The sequence below is a fragment of the Mobula birostris genome, chromosome 27, assembly GCF_030028105.1.
Source record: "Mobula birostris isolate sMobBir1 chromosome 27, sMobBir1.hap1, whole genome shotgun sequence".
Lineage (NCBI taxonomy): Eukaryota > Metazoa > Chordata > Chondrichthyes > Myliobatiformes > Myliobatidae > Mobula > Mobula birostris.
Window position 1 is genome coordinate 24,228,031 of NC_092396.1, and position 12,015 is coordinate 24,240,045.

The window sequence follows — 12,015 nt, forward strand, 5'->3', positions numbered from 1 at the left end:
CCAAGCACACGTGTTGTTGTTTCACTCTTTAGTTTGTCTTCATACAGCTTGTTGAGCTCTGCCAGTGTGCCATTGTGCTTCACAAGTCTTGTATTGTAGTGAATTCCATCTGCTGTTTGGTCCTGAACTCGTTCCCATTGCTGCCACTCCACAGAGGTCAACTCTTGCTGTAGGGTGGGAAGTGTGTGCTTGTGGAGACACTGGGTGCAGCAGCGCAGAAGACATGCCTCTCTTGTCTGAGAACAACACACAAGTTCAAACCTATCCTCCAATTTGCTATATGCCATATACTCTTAGGACCTCAAACACCAGCTTTGCATTTTCATGGTACTGGCATCTTTCGATCTGATGGTTTTGGTGCTGTGACATAGAATGGACGTAAAGCACAGAAGGATGAATAACTGAATTTTACAGTTGGTTCCTTTTTGATGAACTCCCTGTGGAGGTTGAATATTGTGTCAGTCAGAATCATTCTCTGATGCTTTATTTTCTTCCGTGTTATCGTGTCCTGTTTGTCAGTCGTCATTCATGCAGCATTACGGTAGAAATCCTGAACCATCTGGGTTATTGTTTGAATGCAAGTGGGTTTTTTGTCAGTAGCTCTTCTCTTTCGCAGTGTGTTGTATGTCAGCCCAAACTGCTTTGTCTGGTGTATTAGGCGATATTTCTTTAGAACCCTGCCTCACGGAGTCAAGTTCTTTGATTTTTGAGCAGACTGTAAATTATTTTTGTTTTGATTAAATCCTTGAATGCGACAGTTGTGGAAGAGCAGGGTTTTCTAGACGGAGGGGTTTTTGAGTTTGCTTCCCTGTAGCATCTGCTCTGTTTTTTTCTCTTGGTGATTCTTGTTTTTTTTTATTTCTAGTTTGCTCTCATCGCCAGCGCTTTTTCAGTTTGTTCCTATCTTTCATTATCTCTTGAAGTTTATTTTTCAAAGCTTTCATCTCTCTCAAGTACCTTGCTTTTGTTTACTTTCTTTCCCTTTCCCCTGCTATAGTCTGCCTACTGCGAGCTGGCTCCTGTATAGTCTGATCCAATGGACTATCTGGGCGTTCTGGGCCCTTTCTCTTACGCCCTCTTGATTCTTGCTGTCTACATTTCCACGCCTTTCTCTTACTCCTCTTTACCCTTTCATTCAAATCACTGAGTTTTTATCTTCCCACCCTGTACTCTCTTCTTCCATCTTTGCTTTTCCTTTCTCAGGTATTCCTCCTTTAACTTTGGCTCACTATATATTTTCTCTTTCCGCTCTTTTTGGTATTCCCTGTTTCTTCTCCTTCGCTCCTCCACTGATAGCTGCTGCCTAGCCATAACTTCTAAAATAGATAATAAAATACATACAATTTCATAGTAATTCAATTACTATGAATTTAATTGTGTTTAATTTGGTGAAATTTTATAAAATGATTATGAAATGTTGCAACTAAATTCACTTATGGTTTGTCATTGGGGATACATATAGTAAGGAAATATTGTAGGCCTGTGTGTGGAAGAAATAAAAGGGAAATTATGTATATTGTAAATAAAGAGGTTAATGAAACATTACAAGCATTATTACTATTTATTGTGATCATAAATTATATTCAAGCCTCCAGTGAGGATGATTTGGATGTTTTTGTCAACAACGGCAAACTATGTGTCACCACCATCAGACAGAAAACTTGACGGTGTTGACGTCTGACGGTGGTGACAAAAATACATTTTTTTACACGACATGCATGAGTTGTATACAGGAACCATCTTGTTTTCCTTCTGTTGCTAGCTGCCTCTGGCCTCTACTCAAATGCATAAATTTATGACATAATTTAAAATAATTCTTTCTATACAAAAGAGACTGTTGACATGTCATGGTTGTGACAGTACCAACATCAACAAATATGTAAAAACTATTGAAAAAATAGCAAACTTACAGGAGCTTGTTTGACCTTGTTGTATTTAGCAGATCTGGAGGGTGGAAAGGGGGTCCTCAGGAATATAGTTGATCATGTGGTTGTCTGATTTTATTGCTTTTTTTATATATAAATATCTGACGGTGTTGACAAAAACTTGGGACACACTTTGATCAACCACAAAATAAGAGTAAATATTGTTGAAAATGCACTGCTTTTAGTTCTAAAGAGGTTTTTCACTCTACTCTTTCATCTGGCATATATATTATATATTTTAAATGACTTTTTTTCCACACTCTTTTATCAAATTGAAATGATAATCTCTTGTCTGAGGACAACTGATTTTGTGGGCACTGGACTATCATATAATCATACAATTTATAAAATTAAAAACCAACATATGAAAAAATCTTGCATTTGTGCAAAAGACCCACAGATTATCAACCCTGATTATTTTAAATAAGAAAGTATTCATTTTCAACGGAATTAGCACTTTTCTTAGTGGGACATGTTTTCGCCGAAGTCTCAAGAATCAGTGTTTTGTTAGAATGCTTTCCTCCAGCTCTTTTATTGTTTAGATTATGCTGGTATCATACAAGTTTTGCCTGAATTCAGCAAGCTTGGACAATGAATTGTTGAACCGTACATACCAGAAGACTCAAACCACTATGGGCTTTACCCCTATGAGCTAGATAGGAGAAAACTATCCACACTTGATCATTAGATGGTGACCACCAGAGCAGCTTGTGTGAGGGTTGCCATTTGGTGAGGTCATGCTAATAGTCACCCAGGGCGGGCATGACTGATGACCACTAACACTGACCACTGAAGGCTGACAGGGACTCACAGTTTCCAAGAGTCAAACAGCTCACAAACAGACCCTTTCGCCCAACGTGTCCATCCTATGCATTAAGTATCTCGGGAAGAAGCCGACAGCTTTAGGAGAGATGGTTACACGAAACAGCAGAGAAACACATTCAAACGAGAGGAGGTTGGAAGAAAAAATTTCCACAGAAAAACTCTAAGACTCTGTTGTAACCAAAGACCATAAGACATAAGAGCAGAATTAGGCCATTCAGCCCATCGAGTCTGTTCCACCATCATGGAGCCATCATGGAGCCATCATGGCTGACCCCGGATCCCACTCAACCCCATACACCTGCCTTCTTGCCATATCCTTTCATGCCCTGACCAATCAGGAAACGATCAACATCCCCCTTAAATGTACCCACGGACTTGGCCTCCACCACAGTCTGTGGCAGAGCATTCCACAGATTTACTACTCTCTGTCTAGAAAAATTCCTCCTTACCTCGGTTCTGAAAGGTCACCCCTCAATTTTGAGGCTATGCCCTCTAGTTCTGGACACCCCCACCAGAGGAAATATCCTCTCCACACGCACCCTATCTAGTCCTTTCAACATTCGGTAGGTTTCAATGAGATCCCCACGCAGTTTTCTAAATTCCAGTGAGTACAGCCCAAAGCTGCCAAATGCTCCTCGTACATTAACCCTTTCTTTCTCAAAATCATCCTTGTAAACTTCCACTGGACTCTCTCCAATGACAACACATCATTTCTGAGATACGGGGCCCAAAATTGTTGACAATCCTCCAAGTGAAGACTGACTAGTGTCTCATAAATGCTCAGCACTATCTCCTTGCTTTTATATTCTATTCCTCTTGAAATAAATGCTAACTTAAGCATTATATTCAGAAGTTGTTTATCTTTGGTTTCCACAGCTCTTCTGTCAAATATAATCTACACAAGCAAAAAGCAAACCCCACTAAAAATAGAGTTCATCCTTAAGACCTTTTCAATAGAAGTAGGAGATGTCAGTTCCAATTACACAGCCAGCTCATGGGGATCCATTATGTTTTCAACAATCTTACAGATCGCTAAAAACAAATTGTCCCCAACTAAACTGTCTTTCACCATTTTTTACCTCCTTGTGTTAAGGAGTGGCCATTACTACACCAGGAACGTTATCCACATTTCCTCAACTGTGACCAGGCATCGCCTCCAGTCTCTAGCAAAAAGGGAGCTACTTTGACCCAACCAGTTACTTACCACTGATGGGTGCGCCAAAGCAACTTGCCACCCCAACGGCCGCTGCCACCACCAGCATCTCGTACCTCTTGCTTGTATTCTGTAGGAAAGGAATAGCAGGGTGAACTGGGCTTGGTTCAGTCGCAATACAAAGTACAGTAGATTCCAGTTAACTGGGTCAGCTGCTTATTTGAGACAGCTCTTCACGAACAAAAACTCATTGAACAAATAGCCAGGATTCCCTTTGCTTATTTGGGACACAATGCCCCTTAACTGCTGAACAGTTTCTAACCAATGTCCGTTGAGCTCACTTGTGTGGCCATTGGGCACTTCCCTGTGCTTAGAGAGGACACTTTTTAAATAGCATCAGTTGTGTGTGCAAGTGTTGAAAAAGGCAGTGATTTTTGCCACTGATAGTTAGCGAGAGATCAGCAGTTAGACAATTCAGAACTGTTTTGCTGACTGCGGTTTCAGGCACTCGGGCTTGGAGATGCCAGAAATGGCCGGGAATGAAAAATGAAACGATTTGCTACTTCAACAAGTTAGAACTACAAAGAATTTGAAGGTATCAACAGCCATCCTGAATGTTGCAGTGAAAATGAAGATTTGGAGGATGAATTCGTCAAAGGCATTGTATGAAGGCAGTCGATTACCTGCACTGATTTTGTTTGTTTACAGTAAAAAAAAACACAGCAGCATGCACTGGATGAATTTCTCTGTCAATAACTATTAGGAACTAATACACAGTTTTATAGCACCGTAGTAGTATTGGTAGTGTTCAAATTCTGCATTTCATTTAAATATGTAATTTATGACTCAACAGTTTACCTTTTTTATACCTTTTAAACTATTTTCATTAAATTTCGGCTAATTGGGGCAGCCACTTAATTGAGGCAAAATGTACTGGTCCCGATGTGTCCCAATTAACTGGAATCCACTGTACTGTGAGCCTGCTATGTACTTTGCCATCCAGACAGAACTCGGGCAAGTTTAAGTACATTGGGAGTTTCTTTGCTGTCATATGAAAAATTACAATTATTACATGGTTTGTTAATGGCAGGAAATACTTCCAGCAGTAACTAAATATACAGTGGGGCTAAACTGGATAGTTCTAATAATAAACACGAGATTCTGCAGATGTTGGAAATCCAGAGCAATACACACAAAATGCCGGAGGAACTGAGCTGTGTCTGTTTATCCTATTATTGGGTGCTTACGTAAATCACCTACAGCTGTTCCAAGACAGAAAATGGCTGAACGTTGGAGCAAGTAGTCGCTTGGTATCTGGAGGGGCCGGGGAGAGTGGTGGAATGGAGTCGATGTCCAGAGATGTCATGTCGGTGCCAGGAGTCCTGGCACAAACACCTGGATCTGTGCCCTGAGGAGTCAACAGATCTTGTTCATTTGATCCAGGCTTGCAAATGCCTTTTCTGAGGCCACATCCCACCGTCTGCACTGCTCTGCTCACCACATCTCCGTCATCCAACGGCTGGTGACCTCTACCAACCGTGCCTAATGTTCACAGACCTTAGCGCAGCCTCACCTGTTCCAAGGTCCATGCCCACACCTCAGCTCCCACTGACTGCAGGTTGTCCAGTCAGGAAAGCCACACCATCCGAACTACTTTCAGAGCACTAGCTCGCACATTTCCTGTAAGAGGAGTGGGTAAAAGCCAAGTGCAGCTGCAAGTTATTCAATCTTCCATGGAGAAGAGGGATTGACCAATGAAGATCACATATTACAATCCGCTACAAGCAACAAGGGCTTATAGACAAGCACCTCTAATACTTCCCTCTCAGCCCCACTGCATTAACCTTGTGCCCTTCTCCTTTCAGAAACCTAACAAGTGCAGTCTGGCAGAGCAGTAGGCGAACGTCGGGAAGCAAGTGATGAAGTAAACACTCTATAAGACTTTGGTGAGGCCTAATTTGGAGTATTGTGTGCAGTTTTGGTCACCCACCTACAGGAAAGATGTAAATAAAGTTGAAAGAGTACAGAGAAAATTTGACAAGGTGTTGCCAGGTCTGGTTTAATGATTCATAAATTTAACTTCAATGTCCCTCCTTACCTCATAATCCCTGGTGACTGTCGTTCGGATCCTTCCCAAGTAAGTAGCAATCATGCTGCATATGTGTACAAAGGGACCCTGAGGATCAGAGGAAAATTGTTACGTTTCATGTAAAAATACAGAACGCTGCAAACGCTCAGCAGATCAAAGGCATGGACCTTAATACCGTTTCTCCTTCTGCACTTGTTGCCTGACCTGACAAGCGCTTCCTGGACTTTCTGCATCTATTTCAGATTTTTGCATCCGCAGTGTGTTCTTGTGTAAATTTCAGTGTTACATTTGCGGATCATTCCCACACTTAGGTTCCTGTCATCTCACAAGTATATTTTTCTTCCTTTTTGTTTTCTTACCCTTCCAAAAGATTTTCCTCCTCTTGGATCTTTGTCCCCCCTGGCCTTCCTTTTCTCTGCCCATTCTCAGTTACTTCAAGTCTCACTCAATGTCCTTCAGTTCAACATTTCCTTCCTGACTTCATCTCTCCTCCTCTTCCTCTGCCTTCCCTTTCCAGCTTCCCCAGTGCCCAAGCTCCTACCATTTTGTCCGGAGAACGTGCACCAGGTTTAAACTTACCACTTTCCCTAAAAAAATTGTACTCCCTGCTGCCAGGGAGCATATCAGACCGACTACTTTTGCTGTAAAGGTTTTCATGGTCAGGTACTCCTCCAGAAGAACTCCGGTCAGGATTGTCTTCAGCTCCGGAATCCCTGAACCTGAGTGAGAGATTGATATTCATCTGCAAACATCTCGAAAACATCGCCCGGAGAAGCAACAGCATAGAATGTCCAGGCTCAAGTAAACTAAACAACTATCACAAAGAGTTACAAAGCTCCGAAACTATAGGGAAAGGGCACCCTTGGTGTTTACCATTTGTTCTGTGTGAATTTCCCCCTGTTTTATTCCATCAGAATCACTTCAGGTCTCAATATTGAAACTGTCTCGAGCAAAGTTATAACATAGTTTGTTACAGGGGTTCATTAACGTTGCAGGTGTCAGTGTAGTCGATCAAACTACCCTCATCCAACATGCCTCTCTTCCACGTCATTCCACTTGGAATCAGAGTGTCTGAAACTGTAGATTCTAGTCCTCCTATAGTTTGTGGCGGTTGAAGTTTCTCATGTTCCCCTTGTAGGTATCTTGTGTCAGAAGCTTACAAGGGAAAGGCTGTGTCTGTATCTGCAATCACACTATGAAAGTAATTCATTGAGCGTTCAGTTTCAAAATATTTTGAGGCTCTATGTAAAGAGAAGTTCTTTCATTATTAACACACACAAAATGCTGGGGAGCTCTGCATGTCAGGCAGCATCTATGAAGGGAAGTAAAGAGCTGACGTTCGGGGCTGGGACCCTTCATCTGTTTCGTTTAAAAAATTACATTCAATTTCAGTTGATTATTTTGTCTAATAATTGTGTTATTTCAGTCAGAGTACTGCATAAAGCCTATTGGGGGCAGTCTAGCCATATTTTACTGTACTTAAGATCTGAACTATGACAGATGGATGTCAATAAACAATGCATGGGACAACAGTTCATATATCAAAAATCATCTCACTCTGGCAATATAAATATTGATATATGTAGGCAAATATGTTTTCAAATATTCTACTCAGTGCTATATTTTAGATGCTGAGGAGCAGTTGACATCCTGTCTCTCTGACAAAGATTCAATTCTGCCTTCACCTAACACACAATTTATTTACCACCAGAATTGACAGGACAATATTAAGGTGTAGCTTAACTGTTGTTTTTTAACCTTTCCTTAGTCTAGTCAAATAATTACTTGGACAAAAACACCTGATGATGGTAAGTCAGTCAGGCAGCTCCTGGCCACCACAATGGTCCATGATTCTCTCGTCTCCCTTGTGTGCATCATAGCTCAATGAAGAACTGCATTTGCAGAGAAGGCTCTGGTATCCTCTCGTATCTGTAGCTCTTTCCTATTCCATGTTCAAATATGATGGCAGAATATAGTATTAATGGTAAGACTCTTGGCAGTGTGGAGGATCAGAGGGATCTTGGGGTCCGAGTCCACAAGACACTCAAAGCAGCTGTGCAGGTTGACTCTGTGGTTAAGAAGGAATACGGTGTATTGGCCTTCATCAATCATGGAATTGAACTTTGGAGCCGAGAGGTGATGTTGCAGCTATATAGGACCCTGGTCAGAACCCACTTGGAGTACTGTGCTCAGTTCTGGTCACCTCACTACAGGAAGGATGTGGAAACATAGAAAGGGTGCAGAGGAGATTTACAAGGATGTCGCCTGGATTGGGGAGCATACCTTATTAAAACAGGTTGAGTGAACTCGGCCTTTTCTTCTTGGAGCGACGGAGGGTGAGAGGTGACCAGACAGAGGTGTATAAGATGATGAGAGTAATTGATCATGTGGATAGTCAGAGACTTTTTCCCAGGGCTGAAATGGCTGCCACAAGATGGCATGGGTTTAAGGTGTTGGGAGTAGGTACTGAGGAGATGTCTGGGGTAAGTTTTTTACTCAGAGAGTGATGAGTGCGTGGTATGGGCTGCCGGCAACGGTGCTGGAGGCAGATACGATAGGGTCTTTTAAGAGACTTTTGGATAGATACAAGGAGCTTAGAAAAATAGAGGGTTATGGGTAACCCTAGTAATTTCTAAGACAGGGACATGTTCAGCACGATATTGTGGGCCGAAGGGCCTGTATTGTGCTGTAGGTTTTCTATGTTTCTATGGACTATTCCTTGTCACTGCAGGTTAAAACCGTTTGTTTTTCCAATGTGTGCCCATTTCTCCCAATTTCTTTCCCCACCTGACTCCCCACCCCTCAGCTAATAGCCCATCTGACAGTCTGGGGACTCGTTTCTTGGAGTACGAGTGGCACAGTAGTGGAGAATCGGTTGTGCAAGTCGGGAAATCTTTTCCCATCGGTCCATAACCTCCCTCCTGGTATCCACTCCAGAAAATCACGGTTACAAAGACATCTGCTTCTTGCGACTCTCCCTCCACTGAGAATGTTAGATTGCACAGTCACGCACCATATAACATCCTATTTACAAATCAGGCTGTTAACATGACCTTCGTATATTGCTCTACTGAAGGGCAGGAGGCATCGAGGAAGGAGCTTGGGTAACTCAGCACAGAGGTGCTCTGACTAGGTGGTGGGCAGATCTACAGAATGCTCCAAGATTGGAAGAAAGACGACGTAGTAGCAGGTTGGGTACAAGGTTGAAGTAGGTGCTGAGATTTAAGCTGTTGAGTTCTGTCACCTGAACAAGTAGTCATGGTGGGAAGATGGGGTCAGAGGTGAGGGAGCTGGGGATTGGTGACGGTTGAGATTTGGAGTTGACTTCAAAAAAGAAAGCTAACCTTTTTATCCATGGCTCCTGATTGAAGATGTGATCTGACAACATGAAGACAGTTGTGGAGTTACGAAAAGTGATGGAGAGGTAGAGCTGACTGTCATCACACACATTTAGCGCTGTACAATATTCCACTGACAGCCTTATAACACTGGTCATTACAAATCAGACCACTGTTACAGGACAAGAATTAGTCTTGGGACCTTATCAGATCATCTGCCTGCTTGAACTCCTCCCCCTCACTTTCTTATTCTGGCTCCTATCCCCCTTTTCCCCAGTCCTGATGAATGGCCCCAGCCCAAAACATTGTCTACTCCCCTCCATTGATGCTGCCTGACCTGCTGAGTTCCTCCAGCATTTTGTGTGTGTTACATCAGGAGAACATTGGCCACAAAAGGGAGTCAGGTACACAGAAACATAGGAATGTGACAATTACCTCCAACCCCCCCAGGCTTTTTCAGGCAATCAGTGAGATGGGGCCCTCCGTAACCAAACTCCACATCCCCAGGCCAATCTAGTTAACAGAGATCTCAGAAGACATATAAACCACCGACTATTTACAGAAATAATTTCCAAACTCCTATCAGCCTCTGGATGTAGAAATATTTCCTCTATTTCCAACCTTAAAATCCTCGGATATGTCCCTAGTCCTCGAGCCCAGACCCTCAGAACAGTAGCTCTGCATTCATCCACGGGAACAGAGAGTGAGAGTGGACTTGATAGAGATATGAATGGGGTCTTAACAGGGTGGATGTGGAGATGCTGTTTTTTTCTCATGAGAAAGTAAACAACGAGCGGTCTCTGTTTATGAATAAGTGGACACCAAATTAAGAGAGATGTGAGTTTATTTTCTCTTACACCACCGTGGATCTTTGGAATTTTCTTCCACAAAGGTTGCTGGAAGCAGAATCTCTGTACGTCTTTCAGGCGGAGGTTGATGTTGATAAATGAGGGTGTGAGAGGTTACTGTGAGTTAGCAAGAATGTGGAGTGAGGCTGCAACCAGTTTGTCCATGGTCTTATTAAATGGCCCAGCAGGTTTGAGAGGCCGAATGGCCTGCTCCTGCTCCTAATTCATATGTTCATATATACCAATTCGCCTAAAATCATGAACATTTCAGCCAAACCACCGATTAACCTAAATCCCAGAGAACACAATATTGATTGTGGAATCTCTCCTCGTACTTTAATGCTTGGAATTCTAAAACTTAGAGCAATTTAAAACACCCAGAATGATCTTTTCAACTCTGCCATGGATGGTTCTGAGCCTGGCTGTGAAAGGAGGAGAGTTGGACATGGAGCTAGCAACTCCACCCTGTAAAAACCCAGGGCTATAGCAACACCAACAGAAGCTCCAGAGGCCTCATCCCTGGTGGAGAAAGGACAACCAAGAAGATGGGCTATGCCTGGGGACAACTTGAAGGTGTGACCGAGGACCGAGGACTCTAGTGAGCTGCTGATCTTCCCTGGGGCTCGTATAGCTGTAATGTAACTTCCTCTATATAAGAACAGTTTCTTCCTCTCTATCATCAGATTTCTGAATGGTCCATGAAGCTAAGAACAGTACATCACTATTCTGCTTTAGCACTCGTTATTTATTTATTTGTAACTTATAGTGATCTTTTATGTATTGCAAATTACTCTGCCACAAAACAACACATCTCATGACTTCTGTGAGTGATAGTAAACCTGATTCTGATCCTTGTGTCACAGTCGTAGACGATTCCTCTACTCAGTACTTTGATTTATAAAGGACAATGTGTCAAAAGCTTTCTTTACGACCCCAGCTACTCGTGACGCCACTTTCAATGAATTATTGACCTGCATTCCTTTGTACTCCTCAGTGCCCTACCACTCACTGTGTAAGACCTGCCCCGGTTGGTCCTCCCAACGTGCAACATCTCGCACTTGTCTGCATTAAATTCCATCTGCAGTTTCCCAGTTTGTCCAGATCCCACTGCAAGCTCTATTAGTCTTCCTCTCTGTCGCCCGGATCTAATTGCATTAGCCGTTTTGATGACGTTCTGTAAACACCAGTGATGTTGTGGGGATGGAACTGGACTCTTTGACGGTGGTGTCTGAAAAGAGGATGCTGTCCAAGTTGCATGCCATCTTGGACAATGTCTCCCATCCACTACGTAATGTACTGGGTGGGCACAGGAGTACATTCAGCCAGAGACTCATTCCACCGAGATGCAGCACAGAGCGTCATAGGAAGTCATTCCTGCCTGTGGCCATCAAACTTTACAACTCGTGCCTTGGAGGGTCAGACACCCTGAGCCAATAGGCTGGTCCTGGATTTATTTCCTGGCATAATTTACATATTACTATTTAATTATTTATGGTTTTATTACTATTTAATTATTTATGGTGCAACTGTAATGAAAACCAATTTCCCTTGGGATCAATAAAGTATGACTATGACTATGACTAAATGGTTTCCCAAATCTCTTAGGATGTCTACTGCTACCAGCTTTCCACCATATAAGTATACTCAGTACTATCCTTATGGATGCCTTCACATTTGCCTACATAATAATCTATTTGCCACAATAGTGTAAGGGTCATAGTGTTGGCTGCACAGAAATTAGCCCTTTGGTGCACATGGCTCTTTTAGCCAATCTATCTCTATGGTTTCTTCTATGTCTTGCTTATTTAAAACTTCCGTTCACTTCACCTGTTAGTAT

At 42.5% G+C, this 12,015-nt stretch overlaps 1 protein-coding gene across 5 annotated transcripts in view; it reads right to left on the reverse strand.

Moving 5' to 3' along the window:
• clcnk (chloride channel K) overlaps positions 1-12,015 on the reverse strand; it is a 69,149-nt gene that overhangs the window by 32,474 nt on the left and 24,660 nt on the right. For all 5 annotated transcript variants that reach the window (XM_072245319.1, XM_072245316.1, XM_072245315.1 and 2 more), the window contains exons 4-6: positions 6,572-6,711; positions 6,002-6,079; positions 3,955-4,033 (exon numbers count right to left, since the gene is read on the reverse strand). In XM_072245319.1, the coding sequence (XP_072101420.1) occupies positions 3,955-4,033; positions 6,002-6,079; positions 6,572-6,711 (297 nt within the window). The remainder of the gene's footprint in view (positions 1-3,954; positions 4,034-6,001; positions 6,080-6,571; positions 6,712-12,015) is intronic.